This window comes from Salvelinus fontinalis, chromosome 2 (assembly GCF_029448725.1).
Source record: "Salvelinus fontinalis isolate EN_2023a chromosome 2, ASM2944872v1, whole genome shotgun sequence".
NCBI classification, from domain to species: domain Eukaryota; kingdom Metazoa; phylum Chordata; class Actinopteri; order Salmoniformes; family Salmonidae; genus Salvelinus; species Salvelinus fontinalis.
This window is the reverse complement of record NC_074666.1, coordinates 93,603,852-93,626,822: the sequence shown is the minus strand read 5'-3', so window position 1 is coordinate 93,626,822 and position 22,971 is coordinate 93,603,852. Positions and strand designations below refer to the sequence as shown.

The window sequence follows — 22,971 nt, the reverse complement described above, 5'->3', positions numbered from 1 at the left end:
ATGGTCCTCTGTAGACCAGTTAGTAGAGCATGGTCCTCTGTAGATCAGTTAGTAGAGCATGGTCCTCTGTAGACCAGTTAGTAGAGCATGGTCCTCTGTAGATCAGTTAGTAGAGCATGGTCCTCTGTAGATCAGTTAGTAGAGCATGGTCCTCTGTAGACCAGTTAGTAGAGCATGGTCCTCTGTAGACCAGTTAGTAGAGCATGGTCCTCTGTAGACCAGTTAGTAGAGCATGGTCCTCTGTAGACCAGTTAGTAGAGCATGGTCCTCTGTAGACCAGTTAGTAGAGCATGGTCCTCTGTAGACCAGTTAGTAGAGCATGGTCCTCTGTAGACCAGTTAGTAGAGCATGGTCCTCTGTAGACCAGTTAGTAGAGCATGGTCCTCTGTAGACCAGTTAGTAGAACATGGTCCTCTGTAGACCAGTTAGTAGAGCATGGTCCTCTGTAGATCAGTTAGTAGAGCATGGTCCTCTGTAGACCAGTTAGTAGAACATGGTCCTCTGTAGATCAGTTAGTAGAGCATGGTCCTCTGTAGACCAGTTAGTAGAGCATGGTCCTCTGTAGACCAGTTAGTAGAACATGGTCCTCTGTAGACCAGTTAGTAGAGCATGGTCCTCTGTAGATCAGTTAGTAGAACATGGTCCTCTGTAGATCAGTTAGTAGAGCATGGTCCTCTGTAGACCAGTTAGTAGAGCATGGTCCTCTGTAGACTAGTTGGTAGAGCATGGTCCTCTGTAGACCAGTTGGTAGAGCATGGTCCTCTGTAGATCAGTTAGTAGAACATGGTCCTCTGTAGATCAGTTAGTAGAGCATGGTCCTCTGTAGACCAGTTAGTAGAGCATGGTCCTCTGTAGATCAGTTAGTAGAGCATGGTCCTCTGTAGTTCAGTTGGCATGGTGGTTGCAACACCAGGATTGTGGGTTTGATTCCCAGGACCACCCATTCAAAAAATGTATACACACATGACTGTAAGTCGCTTTGGATAAAAGCCTCTGCTAAATATTATTATTTATTGACGGATGACAAGGGAATGACTGCAGGGAAGGGGTGAAGGTAGAGAAGAGAAGAGAGGAGAGGACAGGAGAAGGTGTTGGGGCTACTCTGTACCTTATACTACTATAGTATTTGCCTACCTAGTTTAATATAGAAACAAGAGACGCATTCTGATGGAGAAAAACTCTAAATAATAGATGAACTACTGGCAGCATTCACAGGGAGGGATCTCGGCTCTGTCTGTGAGGTAGACCACTCACACAGTATACACACTCACATACGCACACGCACACACTTCCCATTGTTTGAATATACAGTACCAGTCAAAAGTTTGGACAAACTTACTCAGGGTTTTTCTTAACTGTTTTCTACATCGTAGAAAACAAATACATATATGGAATCACGTAGTAACCAGAAAAGTGTTAAACATATCAAAATAAATTTTATATTTGAGATTCTTCAAAGTAACCACCCTTTGCCTTGATGACAGCTTTGCACACTCTTGGCATTCTCTCAACCAGCTTCACCTGGAATGCTTTTCCAAAAGTCTTGAAGGAGTTCCCACATACGCTGAGCACTTGTTGGCTGCTTTTCCTTCACTGGGGCGGCAGGTAGCCTAGTGGTTAGAGCTTTGGGCCAGTAACCGAAAGGTTGCTAGATTGAATCCCAGAGCTGACAAGGTAAAACTATGTCGTTCTGCCCCTGAACAAGGCAGTTAACCCACTGTTCCTAGGCTGTCATTGTAAATAAGAATTTGTTCTTATCTGACTTGCCAAGGTAAAATAAAAATAAAAATCTCTGCAGTCCAACTCATCCCAAACCATCTCAATTGGGTTGAGGTCAAGTGATTGTGGAGGTCAGGTCATCTGATGCAGCACTCCATCACTCTCCTTCTTGGTCAAATCGGCCTTACACAACCTGGAGGTGTGTTGGGTCATTGTCCTGTTGAAAACAAATGATAGTCCCACTAAGCGCAAACCAGATGGGATGGCGTATCGCTGTGGTAGCCATGTTGGTTAAAATCTGTTTGGGATAGGGGGCAGCATTTTCACGTTCGGATGAAAAGCGTGCCCAGAGTAAACTTCCTGCTACTCTGGCCCAGAAGCTAACATATGCATATTATTAGTAGTATTGGATAGAAAACACTCCGAAGTTTCTAAAACTGTTTGAATGATGTCTATGAGTATAACAGAACTCATATGGTAGGTGAAAACCTGAGAAAACTCCAACCAGGAAGTGGGAAATCTGAGGTTTGTAGTTTTTCAACTCATATTGCACTTCCTAAGGCTTCCACTAGATGTCAACAGTCTTTAGAACCTTGTTTGAGGCTGCTACTGTGAGGTGGGGGCGAATGAGAGCTGAATCAACCAGAGGCCTGCCAGAGTGCCATGAGCTGATCACGCGCGCACACGTGAGTGCGACCTGCGTTCCATTGCAATTCTAAAGACAAAGGAATTCTCCGGTTGGAACATTATTGAAGATTTATGTTAAAAATATCCTACAGATTTATTCTATACATCGTTTGACATGTTAGCCTCTGAGCCTGAGTAGCAGGCAGTTTACTCTGGGCACCTTTTCATCCAAGCTACTCAATACTGTCACCCAGTCATAAGAAGTTAAGAAGTTAAGCTTTAATTTGGTGTATTGCACTTGTGAATGTATGAAAGTTACATATTTCGGAAAAATATTTTGGAATTTCGCGCGCTGCCTTTTCAGCGAATGTTGTTGAGGGGTTCCGCTAGCCATAAGAATTAAGTGTGCCTTGAATTCTAAATAAATCACCAACATTGTCACCAGCAAAGCACCCCCACACCATCACACCTCCTCCTCCATGCTTCATGGTGGGAACCACACACGTGGAGATCATCCGTTCACTTATTCTGCGTCTCACAAAGACACGGCGGTTGGAACCAAAAATCTCAAATTTGGACCAAAGAACAGATTTACACCGGACTAATATCCATTACTCATGTTTCTTGGCCCAAGCAAGTCTCTTCTTATTATTGGTGTCCTTTAGTCATGGTTTCATAATAATTTCCATAATATAGACTTGGTCTTTTATCAAATAGGGACTGCTTAACTGTATAACAGTTCTGTATAACACCCCTACCTTTTCACAACACAACTGATTGGCTCAAACACATTAAGAAGGAAAGAAATTCAACAAATTAACTTTTAACAAGGCACACCTGTTAATTGAAATGCATTCCGGGTGACTACCTCATGAAGCTGGTTGAGAGAATGCCAAGAGTGTCCAAAGATGTCATACAGGCAAAGGGTGGTTACTTTGAAGAATCTCAAATATAACATATATTTTAATTTGTTTAACACTTTTTTGGTTACTACATGATTCCATATGTGTTATTTCATAGTTTTAATGTCTTCACTATTATTCTACAAGAAAAACCCAAGAATAAGTAGCTGTGTCCAAACTTTTGACTGGTACTGTAGCCCAACCACATACGTGAATACACCAATAATTTACAAAGTATGGATTAGTTCAACCCTTTGATTCGGATACACTACAGTCATATAGCTAGTGCCAATGAGCCCTCAGTCTGATACACTACAGTCATATAGCTAGTTCCTCTGAGCCCTCAGTCTGATACACTACAGTCATATAGCTAGTGCCAATGAGCCCTCAGTCTGATACACTACAGTCATATAGCTAGTTCCTCTGAGCCCTCAGTCTGATACACTACAGTCATATAGCTAGTTCCTCTGAGCCCTCAGTCTGATACACTATGGTCATATAGCTAGTTCCTCTGAGGGTGAGCCCTCACAGTCGTGCAAGAAGCGTAGTGTGAAGGTGATTTTCCCCTCTGTAAAGCGCTTTCAGTACCTCCTTTAGCCTACTACCTCAGTTGGTAGAACGCATTGGTAGAAAGGCCCTATATAAATAAATCAAATCCAATCAAATCACATACAGTATTTCAAAGCAACTAGCATTGGACACCAGCACCCACGTGCCTCCCGAGAGCCAGGGGGAAAAAAGCGATTTGACTCGCGTGCCCTTACACTCTTAATCCGGGGCCCCGGATGAGATGATGGAGTAGGCTGGTCTGTGAATGAGGATGGGGTGAGAAGAGGGGGGCGAGAGGAAGTGACAGTGGACTGGGCTTGGAGTGGGATTGTGGGAGGGGTAGAGTTAGGGGATTTGCGTGGACCGACAGCTGGCAGAGAAACGGTCTATTTCAGGATGGGGATTTATATGTTTGGTTGCTACCTCACATCCCGGGAGAGCTCGAGTTTGCTGCCCTATCAATGACTATAATCTCGATTGTTTTTGGCACCTACACAGACGATCAATTGATCACTTTTTAATATTCTATTTTAAACCGTTTATGGTAATTTATTATGTAGATTATCTACCGGTTTAAATTAACATGACATTGTGTTTTCTCACAGGTTTTTCCTTCCGTAACGCTGCATTTGTTTAGGCCATGCTGTTGTAAATATATATAAAACATGTAAACGATATTAATAATGGGCTAATAACAATAATAATAAAGAAAACGTGAGATTTCTGAACTCTTCAAAACGCTTGGAGTTATGCTTCGATTCAAGGTTTCGACAGGAGGCTGCAGGAGCTTTTAAACGTGTTTTTTTCCCCGACACCTATTTTCTAGCCTTTAGTTTAGCAGTGACTCCTGCCCGAGTGTCCAGTCGATCTACGGAGAATCCGTCTGACGAAATAACCTGTAAACCTAGTCGACCCACGGAAGTTCGTCTGGCTGGAGCTGGAGCACCGCGCTACATTTAATTTCGAATAAATGCAACCAATCAATTAATACACCTGGCAAAAGTAATTTGAAAGACCTCTATTGATTTGACAACATTTCCAATTTTAATCACAGGCTAAATATCCTAATGAGTTAATTCCAAGCTAAAATGATGGACATTTAGTCTAATGTGATGAAATGTTCATGTTGAAAGATGATTTTGTGCAAACATATCTATAATTCTGGTCATCATAACAATGACTGGGGCTTTTTATTTATTTATTGTAGGTCTTTTTGTACGCCTTATGGCCTTTTTTATGAAAACATTTCCAAGTTACTAAATAAAAATTGATTGGAAACATTATGAATTAAACGAGTGGATGCACGTGACCACTGCAATTGCATAGCGAAAGATAGGCCTATAATCCGCACCTGTAGTTGCAGGGGAAGTTTAAAATCCTGTCCCAACTATGTACATGTTCAGAGTCATTGCATCGAACCGTCATTTTGAATGTAAACTACTTGATTGAACACGCGACAATTAGGATGGCGATGGGTATTGTATGTCTGTCTTTCTGAGTGTCCTGTCTGTCTGTCTGTCTGTCTGTCGATGTTTCGGTCTGTCATCGGCACCGGGGACCATCCATGTTACATGAGGCTAATCTGATTCTCTCTATTCCTTTCCATCTGGACAACCTTCTCAGTCGGCCAGTGCGCGTCAATTACGCACGAAAACATTACGTAATCACACCTCACGGAGCAACACAGGTCTCAGATACCGCACGCACTCTCTGCTGAAACCAAGAGTGGCACATCTCACCTGAACGCCAAGACCGACACAATCTAGGTAGCCTACAATCCAAGGGTTGGGGGCCATTCGAATTTAAAGCAGTTAATTTAGGAAGTGAATTTAAAAAAATGGTACTTCTGAAATAAATAGCTACTTTCCAGTTTATTGGGAAGTCATTGAAAATGTATGCCCTTTTCAAATGATTGAATTGGAATTTCAGTTTAATTCCTGAATTGACTGCATTTAGTTCGAATTGACCCAAACCCTGCTACAATCAATTTACGTCAATACATTTCAATCGGAGTATTGCACAATGTTATACAGCCAATCCGAATCAAATTTCATAACATACACTCTCTCCATTTGTTAGAGTTTTTCTAGTTTTCTAGTGATAATGTCCACCCCATCTCTGGATGCACACCAGATGTTGCCATTTTGCTGTGCCCCTGAGCGCACACTGTCCAAACGAGTCCAGGTGCGCCTAGCATACAGTGAGCGTCACTTAGATCCAGGTATCGACCGTGCGCTATATTGTCTGAAAGTGACACTTCTTTTTAGTCACTTTCACGAACAGTTGCCCTTTTGGGCTTTGAATATCACCAATAAAAGTTCTAGGGTGGTAAGAATTGGGAATGGGTAGCAGATAGTGATCAATTACCGCAGCCTATAGAAAAATCTATTTTCAACAAACAGTTTACAGAAAAATAAGGCAAGCCATAAGCAATTGTTAAGAAGTTAAGGAGGTACCTGTGTATCTTTCCCAGATTCTTGGCTGCAACCGCCTTAAACCTGTCTGGTCGGATCTCCATCCTCGCGACTCCCCGATCCAGCCGGTGTGCTATCCCGCGCGCACTCCAGCTCTAAGCCCAGTCCCTCTCTTTCTCTTTCTTTCTCTCTCTCTCTCACTCTCTCTCTCTCTCTTACACACTCCATCAGTCCATCCCTACCACTTCTTGCGCTCCGATACACAATAGAAATTGCTTGTCATAAAATGTATCTTTCTAAATACAATAGCCTACATTTAGATGTTGCCTAGTCTAGTCTAGCCTATCTTTATTATTTCGCCCATTCGGAAGTGACTTTTCTTTCACAGGATAGCATAGCCTACACTCCCCCTCGAAACAACATTGTTAGAGCTCTCATCCACCAAATGTAGACCTATGTATAATTTGGAGTAGCCTAGGCCTAGTCTCTGCAAATATTAAAGCCAAGGCTGCCATTTTAAATTATTTGAATCAATTGACATGATAAAAGTAATAAACAGTTTTGTCGTCATGTGATAAAAAAACACGATACTAAAACTTTTCTGTCATCCACTTATTTTTGACACGCACTGCCTCGTGACCAGTCTCTCCACTCAGTGTGTGCATGCTGCCATCTAGCGGCCACTGACTTTCACATTAGATGGCGACAGTGTTTAAAAGTTTCCGCCCCTTTTGATTCAATTTTCGCTTAAAATGACATACCCAAATCTAACTGCCTGTAGCTCAGGACCTGAAGCAAGGATATGCATATTCTTGATACCATTTTAAAGGAAACACTTTCAAGTTTGTGGAATTGTAAAATGAATGTAGGAGAATATAACACATTAGATCTGGTAAATGATAATACAAAGAAAGAACCAAGCGTTAAATATTTTTTTTTGTACCATCATCTTTGAAATGGAAGAGAAAGGCCATAATGTATTATTCCAGCTCAGGCGCAATTTAGATTTTGGCCATTAGATGGCAGCAGTGTATATGCAATGTTTTAGACTGATTGTCACGTCTGCTCCCGCTCTTCCCCTCCCCCTGGCGCTTGAGGGCGCCAGAATGCCTTGCATCACTCACTCCTGCCATCCATCACGTACACCTGCCTTTCCTCGTCACGCGCATCAGCGTTATTGGACTCACCTGGACTCTCTTATCACCTGTTCATTTCCTCCCCTATATGTGTCAGTTCCCCAGCTCTGTTCCCCGCTTCTGCATTGATTGTTTTTCTGTTTGCTAAGCTGTTTATGTCTCGTTCCATGTCCGTTATTTATTAAATGTTACTCCCCGTACCTGCTTCGTCTCGCCAGCGTCATCCTTGTGATAGATCGTGACACTGATCCAATGAACAATTTAATTTCTGTTCATAATTTTGTATCAAGACTGCCCAAATGTGCCTAATTGGTTTATTAATAACTTTTCAAGTTCATAACTGTGCACTCTCCTCAAACAATTGCATGGTATTCTTTCACTGTAATAGCTACTATAAATGGGACAGTACAGCTAAGCTTTCTGCCAATACCAGATATGTCCATGTCCTGGGAAATGTTCTTGTTACTTACAACATCATGCTAATCACATTACCGCACATTAGCTCAACCGCCCTGAGGGTGGGACACCGATCTGTAGAGATTTAAGACGCAATTATCTGTCCTTCCTCCCAAAGTTTGCACTTGTTAACTTCCCCTTCACTGATTTGAAGGAAATCACTGGTTAAATACATTTGGTGTAAACTCCCTCTAGCCTAAATGCCTCCACCAATCCAATGCTTTTAGATTTGTGGGAAGTAGCCTAGTGAACGAGAGTATGCCTACACTTCAGGGGAAAGGAGGTGTTATTGGGAAGGGTATTAGGAGCGGCCAGGGGTAGGCTGCCTAATAGGACCATAGAGAGCAGCAGTTTAAAGGAAGTTCCACAGGTTTGACTTTTTTTAGCTTCAGCCTATCCACACCTTATGTAGCCTATCTTTGTTTGGACTTTTAAATATATGATATTTCCGTTTCTCACAAAATGGAAAATTAAGTTTCTATATTATATTATACTCTCTTGTTCTATTCTAAAGCAGGCTGCCTCTTTAAAATCCAATACACTGTAAAACTCCATCATAACCGCAGAGCCTGCTCATCAACTGGACCACTGCTTTAGAATAGAACACAGTAAAATATAATAGATATTTATTCTACCTATCTCAATCCCCTTTCTTAACATATCTCATGGCCATGATCAGTTATGCAGATCCTTATTGGAAATGTGTTAGCGCTGGGATAGAACAAAAGCCTGTTCACCCAGTAGTTCCCCATCACCGGACTTGGAGAGCCCTGCCCTAGGAGGAATAGAAGCCAAAAACAAACACGGAACAGTAAATCACCTGTTCAAAAGTATACTTTATTTGGTATATACAGTACAATCCTCTCTTTTGACAACAACACATACATACTTGAGGTAAGACATCTTTCAAAACAACTCATACATATATATATTCAGACAGACAGACACAAACACACACTCAGTTTTACACTGACATTGATTCAGTCAGAGGCATACACACAAACATAATCACAGTTCCTAGGGAGCTAACAAGGCCAAGGTGGTGTCCATGCAAACCCATCCTCAACATGGATCAAGCTAAGCTGAAATTGCAGCATAATAGCACAAGCTTTTTCACAATATACAGTAAAACACTGCATGCAAACCTCTTTGGTGTTGGTAAGAATGTGCTGTAATGAACTCACACACAAAAACAAACACAAAGCTGCCTTGATTGTCTGGAGTGCGGAGTCTCGATGACAATGTGGCCTCTCACTGTCTCAACAGGGTAGTGTTTATTATGCACCAAACAGAAGAAAACTGACTGAAACAGGGACGGATACCTGAACAATAAGAAACAATTGTTCATAGTTGCAAAACGTTTTTCTACGCTGTGCCCTAATCACTACAACCCAGCATCCTGCAGTTCATCTATCTCAGGGCGTGTCCTTGAACCCAGGACTGCGTATCTGTCTTTCAGTCTCCCTCACTTTTTGTCATCCATTCCCCTAGAGCATGAATGGGCAACTCCATTCCCCTGGAGCAGGGATGGCCAACTCCATTCCCCTGGAGCAGGGATGGGCAACTCTATTCCCCTGGAGCAGGGATGGGCAACTGTATTCCCCTGGAGCAGGGATGGGCAACTGTATTCCCCTGGAGCAATGATGGGCAACTCCATTCCCCTGGAGGAGGGATGGGCAACTCCATTCCCCTGAAGCAGGGATGGGCAACTCCATTCCCCTGGAGCATGAATGGGCAACTCCAGTCCCCTGGAGAAGGGATGGGCAACTCTATTCCCCTGAAGCAGGGATGGGCACCTCCATTCCCCTGAAGGAGGGATGGGCACCTCTATTCCCCTGGAGCAGGGATGGGCAACTCCATTCCCCTGAAGCAGGGATGGGCAACTCTATTCCCCTGGAGCAGGGCTGGGCAACTCTATTCCCCTGGAAAAGGGATGGGCAAATCTATTCCCCTGGAGCAGGGATGGGCAACTCTATTCCCCTGGAGCAGGGCTGGGCAACTCTATTCCCTTGGAGCAGGAATGGGCAAATCTATTCCCCTGGAGCAGGGATGGTGTCACACTTTTCACCCACACCTAGCAAACACGGCTGATTAAACTAATTGCGTTCTAAACTGAAGATCATGATTTTGATGTCAGGTGTGTTTGCTGGGGATGGGGAAAAGTGTGACACCAATCAGGCCCTGGAGGACTGGAGTTGCCCATCCCTGACCTGGAGTGTGTTTGACTGTGGGACTACAAGTGTACCAATCCTTCTAGTACAGTAATGTTTCCGGCCACACTTGACACTATAGGCTTAGCCTTGTTATACCATATTAACTACCAATGAAATAAGCTGTAATTACCATGTCATAACAGGGTCGTAAACAAGTTTTGGAATTGTCACTACTTTTGGATTCCCTTTTTCATATGAATTAGAATTTGTATTTTTTTCAAATACTAATTTCAAACACTATTTCAATGGAAAATCAGTGGAAGAGGACTGTAGCTGGGTGCATGTCTGGTATTAAATCAGAACATTTGTTATTTCATTACAGTTACTAATAAGGCCTAAGTCACGCTGTGTTGCCATGATAATGTTTGGACAATCATTGTGAAGTCTACGCCCCAGTTGTAACGGTGGAGGATTCTGTTCTCTCTGCAGTCTCCATTGCTGCTACTAGCTTTGCTTTGATGGTTATAGCTGTGCAGAGCACTCAGAAATCCCAGTTTATATCTAATGACATGAATGGGCAGAGCTGGGTGGTAAACTCACAAGGCAGGATCAATGAGTTAGCCAGTTGACCTGGGAAAACTCAACACTGAGAAATACAGTAACAGTTGACCTGGATAAACTCAACACTGAGAAATACAGTAACAGTTGACCTTGGTAAACTCAACACTGAGAAATACAGTAACATTTGATTGTCTTGATCAAGGGTGCATAAACTCAGGCCCTCGACATCCACAGTCCTGCTAGGTTAGTGTTTCTCCCTGGTACTTATGATCAACTAATGATTGGCTGACGTGTGCACACACCTAGTTTCCCAGCGACAAATCAATCTCTGGTAACAAGGGAAGGATGAAAAATCAATTTTCACACTATGGAGTTGATCCGAGCCGAGCTGAATTGGCCTGGAAAGGACAGTATGGTTAGGATCAGAACGACAGTGTGACGAGGTTAAAGGAGTAGAACCAGAACAGTATGGTTAGGATCAGAACGACGGTGTGACGAGGTTAAAGGAGTAGAACCAGAACAGTATGGTTAGGATCAGAACGATGGTGTGACGAGGTTAAAGGAGTAGAACCAGAAGAGTATGGTTAGGATCAGAACGACGGTGTGACGAGGTTAAAGGAGTAGAACCAGAACAGTATGGTTAGGATCAGAACGACGGTGTGACCAGGTTAAAGGGGTAGAACCAGAACAGTATGGTTAGGATCAGAACGATGGAGTGACGAGGTTAAAGGAGTAGAACCAGAACAGTATGGTTAGGATCAGAACGACGGTGTGACGAGGTTAAAGGAGTAGAACCAGAACAGTATGGTTAGGATCAGAACGACAGTGTGACGAGGTTAAAGGAGTAGAACCAGAAGAGTATGGTTAGGATCAGAACGACGGTGTGACGAGGTTAAAGGAGTAGAACCAGAACAGTATGGTTAGGATCAGAACGACGGAGTGATGAGGTTAAAGGAGTAGAACCAGGACAGTATGGTTAGGATCAGAACGACGGTGTGACGAGGTTAAAGGAGTAGAACCAGAAGAGTATGGTTAGGATCAGAACGATGGTGTGACGAGGTTAAAGGAGTAGAACCAGGACAGTATGGTTAGGATCAGAACGACGGTGTGACGAGGTTAAAGGAGTAGAACCAGAAGAGTATGGTTAGGATCAGAACGATGGTGTGACCAGGTTAAAGGAGTAGAACCAGAACAGTATGGTTAGGATCAGAACGACGGTGTGACGAGGTTAAAGGAGTAGAATCAGAACAGTATGGTTAGGATCAGAACGACAGTGTGACTAGGTTAAAGGAGTAGAACCAGAACAGTATGATTAGGATCAGAACGGCAGTGTGATTAGGTTAAAGGAGTAGTCTGCTTTGAGGACTGAGACTTTGCACCATGGTCTCTAGATCATAAGGGAGGTAAAGTTGCAGCTCATTGAAAGTAAGAGTCAAAAATGCAATTCCTGCTTCAAGTAAGTGTTTCTTATGAACTGGATATACACTATGTACAAAATATATTATTAGACACTTAGCTCACTGGTTCTGCCTGGTGACCAGCCCCCTAATGGGGCCTCCCTAGCTCACTGGTTCTGCCTGGTGACCAGCCCCCTGATGGGGCCTCCCTAGCTCACTGGTTCTGCCTGGTGACCAGCCCCCTGATGGGGCCTCTCTAGCTCACTGGTTCTGCCTGGTGACCAGCCCCCTGATGGGGCCTCTCTAGCTCACTGGTTCTGCCTGGTGACCAGCCCCCTGATGGGGCCTCTCTAGCTCACTGGTTCTGCCTGGTGACCAGCCCCCTGATGGGGCCTCCCTAGCTCACTGGTTCTGCCTGGTGACCAGCCCCCTGATGGGGCCTCTCTAGCTCACTGGTTCTGCCTGGTGACCAGCCCCCTGATGGGGCCTCTTTAGCTCATTGGTTCTGCCTGGTGACCTGCCCCCTGATGGGGCCTCTCTAGCTCACTGGTTCTGCCTGGTGACCTGCCCCCTGATGGGGCCTCTCTAGCTCACTGGTTCTGCCTGGTGACCAGCCCCCTGATGGGGCCTCTCTAGCTCACTGGTTCTGCCTGGTGACCAGCCCCCTGATGGGGCCTCTCTAGCTCACTGGTTCTGCCTGGTGACCAGCCCCCTGATGGGGCCTCTTTAGCTCACTGGTTCTGCCTGGTGACCAGCCCCCTGATGGGGCCTCTCTAGCTCACTGGTTCTGCCTGGTGACCAGCCCCCTGATGGGGCCTCTCTAGCTCACTGGTTCTGCCTGGTGACCAGCCCCCTGATGGGGCCTCTCTAGCTCACTGGTTCTGCCTGGTGACCAGCCCCCTGATGGGGCCTCTCTAGCTCACTGGTTCTGCCTGGTGACCAGCCCCCTGATGGGGCCTCTCTAGCTCACTGGTTCTGCCTGGTGACCAGCCCCCTGATGGGGCCTCTCTAGCTCACTGGTTCTGCCTGGTGACCAGCCCCCTGATGGGGCCTCTCTAGCTCACTGGTTCTGCCTGGTGACCAGCCCCCTGATGGGGCCTCTCTAGCTCACTAGTTCTGCCTGGTGACCTGCCTCCTAATGGGGCCTCTCTAGCTCACTGGTTCTGCCTGGTGAAAAGCCCCCTAATGGGGCCTCCCTAGCTCACTGGTTCTGCCTGGTGACCTGCCCCCTGATGGGGCCTCCCTAGCTCACTGGTTCTGCCTGGTGACCAGCCCCCTAATGGGGCCTCCCTAGCTCACTGGTTCTGCCTGGTGACCAGCCCCCTAATGGGGCCTCCCTAGCTCACTGGTTCTGCCTGGTGACCAGCCCCCTGATGGGGCCTCTCTAGCTCACTGGTTCTGCCTGGTGACCAGCCCCCTGATGGGGCCTCTTTAGCTCACTGGTTCTGCCTGGTGACCAGCCCCCTGATGGGGCCTCTTTAGCTCATTGGTTCTGCCTGGTGACCAGCCCCCTGATGGGGCCTCTGACAGACAGACACGTTGGGTCAGAAGCAACAATCAGCATCAGGAGATGATGTGAATGTTAAGTTCCCTTTCAGTCAGTGCACTACTAATAACACTACTAACACACAGCTATGGGGATTGTGCTGTTTCTCACTACCATCACATACTACTTAGTAAAACCTCAGACACAAGGCATGTTATTTTCTAAACATCCTTTAGAAGTTACATTGGCAGGATCTTTGTATATGGGCGGTCACTGGTCATAACGAGTACCACTGCACAACTTCCCCAATCTTTGCCCCAAATTCAGCTTCTTACTTTCCTGAACTAATAAGTTTAGCACCCTAATAAAAAAACTGCATATCAGAATATATCAAATATATATTTTGTGGCTCTCTGGATCAGAGCCTCTACTTGTCTTACAAGAGTATTACTATGCAATATACAAGCTGGACTTTAAAGTCCTTCGCTTCCCTCAATACTCCTCACCTTCATAAGGTGTCTTTGGAGCAGAATCAAGTCAAACTACAAGAAACCCAAGAATACAAGTCATACATATCATTTACCTGTGAGCAGCTAGTTGAAACACTCATCACAGTTCAAGGTGTGTTAATACAGCACTTGAACCATAAGGCACTTCTTACAGTACTTAGCAGTACAATGATAGGTCACTTATAATAGGCCACTTATGATTGTTTTTTTAAATAGTACATTTAACTAGACGAGTCAGTTAAGAACAAATTCGTATTTACAATGACAGCCTACCAGGGAAAGGTGGGTTAACTGCCTTGTTCAGGGGCAGAATGACAGATTTTTACCTTCTTAGCTCGGGGATTCAATCCATCAACCTTTCAGTTACTGGCCCAACACTCTAACCACTAGGCTACCTGCCACCCCAGGTCACTTATAATAGGTGACTTATGATAGGTGACTTATGATAGGTGACTTATGATAGGTGACTTATAATAGGTGACTTATAATAGGTCACTTATGATAGGTCAAGTTTGATAAGTCACTTATGATAGGTCACTTATGATAGGTCACTGATAGGTGTGCGTTGGCACTAAGGATACAGGTTATTACATTGTGCTAATGTTAGGTTTCTTTGGTAATATGGATAAACGGTCATATACATTGTAATACATTATTAAGATTCATTATCAATTAAAAGTCTGGGGATATAAGTGGAGTCCTTTCCACTATTTCAGTCAAGAGACGCTCTCTCTCTCTCTCTCTCTCTCTCTCTCTCTAAAGTGGGTCTCTCTTTTCCACTGCCACTCTCCTCTCTTCGTCCCTCGATTCTCAAACCCCTCTCTCACATCGTATCCTCTTCCTCCTCCTCCACATCTTCCTGTTGTGGGAGGAGTCTGTAGTGGTCGAGGCCTAGTGGTAGGAAGCTAGCCCTGGGTCGGCCATCATCCTCCACCGAAGGGGTATGCTGGGAGTTGGAGTCCAGGGCGTCTCTGGAGTTGCACTTGGTGTACCTCTCTCGGTCTATCTCCTGGCCCGCGAGCTCCCCCTCGGGGCCCATGCCACGGTTCTTCAGCCAGGAGTGGAAGTAGCCAACAGGGACAGGCAGGGTGGCAGCCAGGATCAGCATGGCCAACATGGCCAGGGCCCAGCCTGGGTACTCCAGAGTTGTCTCCGATGCCTGGAGAGGAAGACATACAGTCTAAGGGTTCCAAAAGGATTCTTCGGCTGTCCCCATAGGAGAACACTTTCTGGTTCCAGGTAGAACCCTGTTTTGGTTCCAGGTAGAACTCTTTAAGGTTCCATGTAGAACCCTCTGTGTTAAGGGTTCTGCATGGAACTCAAAAGGGTCCTTCTAGAGGCAAAAGAAATGCACATCTATTTTGGCGAGGTGCTGGCCAGCGGAGTAGAACACTTGAACAATTTATAATAATGAATAACCTAATAACCAAGGTTTTGACAGACAAGCGTCTTCATCAGGGTATAATGACAAACACTGCAGGGTGACATGATCTTTTTCAGGGACAGTCTCGCAAAAAGAAGCATGCTTGCGTTCTAACTACCCGCCATTCAAAGTTCTCTGAACAAATGAAGGGAATCGTTCACAAACATTGGCACATTCTAAGAACCGATGACAGTATCGGTAATGTGTTTTCGAACCCTCCCTTGATTGTATTCTCGCGGGGCAGAAATCTCAGAGATCAATTGGTAAACTCTGATTTACCACCCCAAGATATCCCTGCACAACGTCTATTTGCGCCCCTACTGGATGGAAACTACAAGTGTAATGGCTGTGCTCTATGCAATGGCACTTATAAATGTAGATCCTTCAAACTCCCCCAAACAGGGAAACAGATCCCAATCAAAGGTGTTATCACGTGCTCCACTAAGGCAGTTATTTATCTTATAACTTGTCCTTGTGGTAAAAATTATGTGGGTAAAACAAAACGCAAATTAAAAGTATGAATCTCGGAGCATCGTAGCAAAATAAGGTGCAAAACCTCGACTTACAGCCCACTTTTTGGAAGCAAAACACTCGATTTCGTCCCTACGTTATATCGGCATCGAACATGTCACCCTCGCTAGGAGGGGGTGACCTCGACAATTTATTGTTAAAACGAGAGGCTTTCATTTATAGACCCTTGCTCCCTTCGGTCTCAATATAGACTTTGATCTGAAGCCATTCTTGTGATTATTGTGATTTTGCTATTATAAATGTTTGTAGGCTTATGTAGCCAGATTGTATCTATGATCGTATGCTATCCATTCATGTTTTTGGTATGTTATTTTTATATCTGAGAATTAACCAATGATATCAGGCCACACCCGGCTATGATTACAGACACCCGTGTGTGTCCTTTGACACTATATAAACAAGTCACCCCGCAGTGTTTGTCATTATACCCTGATGAAGACAGCTTGTCTGTCCAAACGTTGGTTATTAGGTTATTCAATTATTGCATCTGAGCACCTACAGTGTTTGGCACTCAAAATGGTTCTACCTGGAACCAAAAGAGTTCTACCTGGAACCAAAAAGGGTTTTCAAAGGGTTCTCCAATGGGACAGTCAAAAAATCCTTTTGGGTTCTAGATAGCACGTTGTATAGGGGGATGAGAGCGAAAGAGAGAGAGAACAGAAAGCGAGAAAAGAAAGAAAGAAAGAAAGAGGGAGGGAGGGAGGGGAAGGGAGGTATAAGAAGAGAGTGAAGAAAAGAACGTGAGTGTAATCAAGCAATTGAGAGAATAATGTACTTCAAGGAAGTTAGGAAGGAAGTTAGGAAGGTCAAAAGGAAGGAAGGAAAGGAAGCCCTCCATCTAGCCAGCCAGGAACAGGGACCAGGGCCATTGTAGGGGTATCTCACCGTGGTGTGGTTCCAGGCTGTGTAGGTCGGTCGTTTGAAGACCATTCGCAGTAGACTTGCCGCCAGCAGGCCCACCATAGCAAACAGACACACGTACTTCCACAGGTACTTATACAGCACCGGGGGGCGCCATTTCAGCATGATCTCAATGTCATCCAAGAAGCTAGGGAGGAGATGAGATGCTAGAAATGTCCTCATCACAGATCCTGAATCTCAAACCAACCCCTATAGCCTCTAGCCCGCTAGACTCTTGTGGAGATGTTAGAGGATTAGATAGCTGTCCACAATATGGCAACAATTCCACCCAGCCTATCAGAGGCTTGATTGTATTTCAGATATCTCTGAACCTGATTTAGCTTTGAGACATTTTGCAGATGTCTTCAATAGTGTTGTGGATAATCATGTTCCCTTCAGAAAATGAAGGGTTAAAAGTAAATCGAAGGCCTGGTACACTCCGGAAGTTGCAGAAGTCATTCATAAAACAGTTGATGCTTGGGTCAAGGCCAGGAACACATGATTAGGCCTGCACTGGTAAGTTTTTAAGCAACTGAGGAATCATTGTCTACGACAAATCAGAAAGGCTAAATCTGATCATTATGTAAGTTGTCCTCGATAGGGCTGAGCTCTGATGCCTGTTCATGGTCTCATGATTATCTTAGTGACAGATGTCAGGCCATCATAATTGATGGGGTTTAGTCTGAATGTCTTGAAGTACATAAAGGTGTACCACAGGGGTTGATTTTGGGACATGTTCTCTTCACTATATATAAACACCATTGGTCAATCTGTAAAAAAAAATGCAAACTTCATCTATATGCGGATGATAAGAATTTGTTCTTAACTTACTTGCCTAGTTAAATAAAGGTTAAAAACATGTTTTCTTATTTTTAATTATGTATGCTAATGCCCCAACTGTTAATCTGGTTGTGTTAAAACTACAGTCAGATTTTAGAGCTATGCAGGAATACCTTGCTGATTTAAAACCTGTGCTAATATGGGCAAAACTAAATACATGTTGTTTCCAAACTCTCGTAAGAATGTTTCAGATGAACTACATGTCCACTCATTAGATCGAACATGCTACCCCATGTGAAGGAAAAGCAGCCAACAAGTGCTCAGCATATGTGGGAACTCCTTTAAGACTGTTGGATAAGCATTCCTCATGAAGCTGGTTGAGAGAATGCCAAGAGTGTGCAAAGCTATCATCAAGGCAAAGGGTGGCTACTTTGAAGAATCTAAAATACATTTTGATTTGTTTAACTATTTTTTGGTTACTACATGATTCCATATGTGTTATTTCATAGTTTTGATATATTCACTATTATTCTACAATGTAGAAAATAGTAAAATAAAGAAAAACACTTGAATGAGTAGGTATGTCCAAACGTTGACTGGTACTGTATATATATATATATATATATATTACAATGTTGTATTATGTTGGGCACATTTGTAAAAGAGACGTAGGTCTCAATATGTCTTCCCTGTTAAAACAAAGGTTCACTAGAAAAATAAATACAAAAGGTTGAAAATCTACAGGTTAGGACAAGAGGATTCTAATATCCCATAAGTCGTTGCATAAATGCGGAAACAAATCTAAACAATGGGACGAGCAATGCGAGCGAAAATGACTGGAAGTGGATGTCAGCATTGCAGAAAGTTTCAGCTAACTACTCAGCAAGTACATAACTGTTTTTCTCTCGTCCTGTTCATTTAAATGTGTTTAAAATGACAGCCACTACAGCCACTTTATTACTTAATGTCCTGACCGCTGGTCACATTTACAATACTAACCCTGTAGAATCAGCAACGCTGCTGGGCCAATGAACTTGTTTATTTTAGAACGCTCCGCATGGAATTACTACGTTGTCCTAACCTGTGTATTTTTGACCTTCGATCAGAGGTCAGGTGAAAGCTACCACCATATTGCTTACACCTATCCACTCCTCTCAGATCTGCACGTGCCTAGGGCCCAGGGCTATGGGGTTGATATGGGATTGGAAAGGTAGACTGGCAGTAAAGTTAAGACAGTCTCCCTTTCGACAACAAAGTCGTTATACCATAGTGTGCTAAACTTTATACCTGTCACGTTCCTGACCTATTTCTGTTAGTTTGTTGTATGTGTTAGTTGGTCAGGACGTGAGTTTGGGTGGGCATTCTATGTTTTCTGTTTCTATGTTGGTTTAAGGGTTGCCTGGTATGGCTCTTAATTAGAGGCAGGTGTTTGGCGTTTTTCCTCTAATTGAGAGTCATATTTAGGTAGGTTGTTTCACAGTGTTCGTTGTGGGTGGTTGTCTCCTGTGTCAGTGTTTGTCGCACCATACGGGACTGTTCGGTTTGTTTTTGTACATCGTCATTTTGTGTAGTCTATTTTCCCTGTTCGTGCGTTCTTCGTGTTAATGTAAGTTCGTCGTCCAGGTCTGTCTACTCCGTTTGTTGTTTTGTTAGTTTATAGTGAAGTTCGTGTTTTCGTCTTTTCTGTAAATAAATATGTCAACTTCAGAAGCTGCGTTTTGGTTCAATCCATGCTCCTCCTCTTCGGATGAAGAGGAGGAGGAAAACCGTTACAATACCATAATCGCATTGGAAAACATGACAATTCAATGTGTAATTGCACAAACTACCACTAGGTGTCAGAGTTGTAAGTACTATGTAACAATCTGTTCCTACACTGTATAACACCATACATACACAGAAATCATTTCCACCATATGGTATGAAAGTCCCGCCTACTTTCTGGATCATGTGCCACGCCGTTTTTGAATGGCCTTCAAGATTATATGATAAAATTCCTCAAAACGCGGTCATTTAAAATGTATGTAATATAATATTTGTATCATGGGTTAATTTACTTCTACCAAGTGCCACCCATGAAGGTTTTCAATTACAAAAAAGAAAACGCAATCGAAAACCTTCATGAAAGGCAACAGTTAGAAGTAAATTAAACCATGAATAGAAATATCATTTTACATACACTAAGTATACAAAACATTAGGAACACTTTCCTATTGAGTTGTCTCCCTTTTCCCTCAGAACAGCCTCATTTCATTGGGGCATGGTGTCAAACATGGTGTCAAAAGCGTTCCACAGGAATGCTGGCCAATGTTGACTCCAATGCTTCCTACAGTTGTGTCAAATTGGCTGGATGTCCTTTGGGTGGTAGACCATTCTTTATACATTGGGAAACTGTTGAGCGTGAAAAACCCAGCAGCGTTTTCAGTTCTTGACACACTCAAACCGGTGTCTATTACATCTATTACCAGACCCCGTTCAAAGGCACTTACAGTAAACATTTTGTCTTGCCCATTCACCCTCTGAATGGAACACATTCACAATCCATGTCTGAATTGTCTCCAGGCTTAAACATCCTTCTTTAACCTGTCTCCTCCCTTTCATCTACACTGATTGAAGTGGATTTATCAAGTGACATCAATAAGGATTATAGCTTTCACCTGGATTCACCTGGTCAGTCTGTCATGTAAAGAGCAGGTATTGTTTTGTACACTCAGTGTAAATCTTAAATGGCTGCATTTTATATTCTTGAAGCCCAATTCAAAAACTGCGTGGGACATGATCCAGAAAGTAGGCAGGATCATACTGTATTACGGAGGGACATCGCAAATATTTGTTGTAATTAATGCAATGTGACATAGAAAAGAAAACGTGAATAAATTATCCAAAGAAAGGAGTACTGTACATCACTGGTATTATGCTATTACATTGGTATTCTACTATTACATTGGTATTCTACTATTACATTGGTATTCTACTATTACATTGGTATTCTACTATTACATTGGTATTCTACTATTACATTGGTATTCTACTATTACATTGGTATCATACTATTACATTGGTATTCTACTATTACATTGGTATCATACTATTACATTGGTATTCTACTATTACATTGGTATTCTACTATTACATTGGTATCATACTATTACATTGGTATTCTACTATTACATTGGTATTCTACTATTACATTGGTATTCTACTATTACATTGGTATTCTACTATTACATTGGTATTCTACTATTACATTGGTATTCTACTATTACATTGGTATTCTACTATTACATTGGTATTATACTATTACATTGGTATTCTACTATTACATTGGTATTCTACTATTACATTGGTATTCTACTATTACATTGGTATTATACTATTACATTGGTATTCTACTATTACATTGGTATTCTACTATTACATTGGTATTCTACTATTACATTGGTATTGGTAAACCCGTTTGGACGTCTTACCGGTCAGCTCCGTACACCCAGGCCACAGCGAATGTCTCAAAGACCACCACGATGATCAGGGGTAGGGTGGCAGAGTAGTCATCGAACATCGTCACAAAGTAATTCCCAGAGCGCTGGGTAAACAAAAGTCCGATCACAAAGCCCAGAGCACAGCTGCACACTGAATCATAACGACAAAGAACACAGCTATTTAGTGACACACTGAATCATAACGACAAAGAACACAGATATTTAGTGACCTACTGAATCATAATGACAAAGAACACAGCTATTTAGTGACCTACTGAACCATAATGACAAAGAACACAGCTATTTAGTGACACACTGAATCATAATGACAAAGAACACAGCTATTTAGTGACACACTGAATCATAACGACAAAGAACACAGATATTTAGTGACCTACTGAATCATAATGACAAAGAACACAGCTATTTAGTGACCTACTGAATCATAATGACAAAGAACACAGCTATTTAGTGACCTACTGAATCATAATGACAAAGAACACAGCTATTTAGTGACACACTGAATCATAACGACAAAGAACACAGATATTTAGTGACCTACTGAATCATAATGACAAAGAACACAGCTATTTAGTGACCTACTGAACCATAATGACAAAGAACACAGCTATTTAGTGACACACTGAATCATAATGACAAAGAACACAGCTATTTAGTGACACACTGAATCATAACGACAAAGAACACAGCTATTTAGTGACCTACTGAATCATAATGACAAAGAACACAGCTATTTAGTGACCTACTGAATCATAATGACAAAGAACACAGCTATTTAGTGACCTACTGAATCATAATGACAAAGAACACAGCTATTTAGTGACACACTGAATCATAATGACAAAGAACACAGCTATTTATTGACCTACTGAATCATAATGACAAAGAACACAGCTATTTATTGACACACTGAATCATTATGACAAAGAACACAGCTATTTATTGACACACTGAATCATTATGACAAAGAACACAGCTATTTATTGACCTACTGAATCATTATGACAAAGAACACAGCTATTTAGTGACCTACTGAATCATAATGACAAAGAACACAGCTATTTAGTGACACACAGACTAAATGTTTCAAAGACAGACCAAAAAATATAAGTACTTGTTATATTTGTTGTTGTTTTAGTTTGTAGTTGTGCTCTTTGTCTGTCTTTGAAACATTTAGTTGAGTGTGTGTGCGCACGTGGGTGCATTTGTGTATTGGTGCATTGGTGTGTGTGAATATGTCTGTATTACCAGTGAGCATGGTCCGGTGGCGTCCCAGCAGGCTGAAGTTGTCCATGAGGGGGGTGAGGATCCCCTGCATGGTGCCGAACATGGTGCTCATGCCCAGGTTGAGCAGCATGAGGAAGAAGAGCGTGGACCAGAAGGGGCTGGCAGGGAACTGGGCCATGGCCTCTGTGAAGGCAATGAACGCCAGGCCCGTCCCTTCCACACCCTGGGGGTTAGAGAGACAAGAGGGACAAACACTTTATTCTATGTGGAGTATGTTGATATTTGTAACCTGTACGAGGGAGAAAAAAAACGAGGGAGGGGGAGAACGAAGGAGGGAGAGAACGTAGGAGGGAGGGAGAGAACGAGGGAGGGGGGAGAGAACATGGGAGGGAGGGAGAGAACGGGGAAACGAGGGAGGGTACGAAGGAGAGAAGGAGGGAGGGAGAGAACGAGGGAGGGTGGGAGAGAACGAGGGAGGGAACAAGGGAGGGGACACGGGAGGGTGGGATAGTGAACAAGGGAGAGAGAATGAGGGAGGAAGGGAACAAGGGAGGGATGGAGGGAATGAGGGAGAGAACGAGGGAGGGGGGGAGAGAATGAGGGAGGGGGCAATGTGTTAACAGGAGGTTGTAAGGGGTGAAGAAAGAGAGGGAATACAAGGTAGGGGAAACAGAGGGAGGTCAAGACAGCTCCTTATAAAT

General features: G+C 43.3%; 2 protein-coding genes across 2 annotated transcripts in view; both read right to left on the bottom strand.

The window, feature by feature from the left end:
• Positions 1 to 6,651, bottom strand: part of slc17a7a (solute carrier family 17 member 7a) — a 51,786-nt gene extending 45,135 nt beyond the window's left edge. Inside the window, exon 1 of the mRNA XM_055895524.1 lies at positions 6,254 to 6,651. Within this exon, the coding sequence (XP_055751499.1) occupies positions 6,254 to 6,315 (62 nt within the window). The 5' untranslated portion in view covers positions 6,316 to 6,651. The remainder of the gene's footprint in view (positions 1 to 6,253) is intronic.
• Positions 6,652 to 8,619: 1,968 nt separating this feature from the next.
• slc6a16a (solute carrier family 6 member 16a) overlaps positions 8,620 to 22,971 on the bottom strand; it is a 38,121-nt gene continuing 23,769 nt past the window's right edge. The window contains exons 9-12 of the mRNA XM_055895476.1: positions 22,292 to 22,493; positions 21,014 to 21,173; positions 16,749 to 16,911; positions 8,620 to 15,068 (exon numbers count right to left, since the gene is read on the bottom strand). Coding sequence (XP_055751451.1) covers positions 14,733 to 15,068; positions 16,749 to 16,911; positions 21,014 to 21,173; positions 22,292 to 22,493 — 861 coding nt within the window. The 3' untranslated portion in view covers positions 8,620 to 14,732. The remainder of the gene's footprint in view (positions 15,069 to 16,748; positions 16,912 to 21,013; positions 21,174 to 22,291; positions 22,494 to 22,971) is intronic.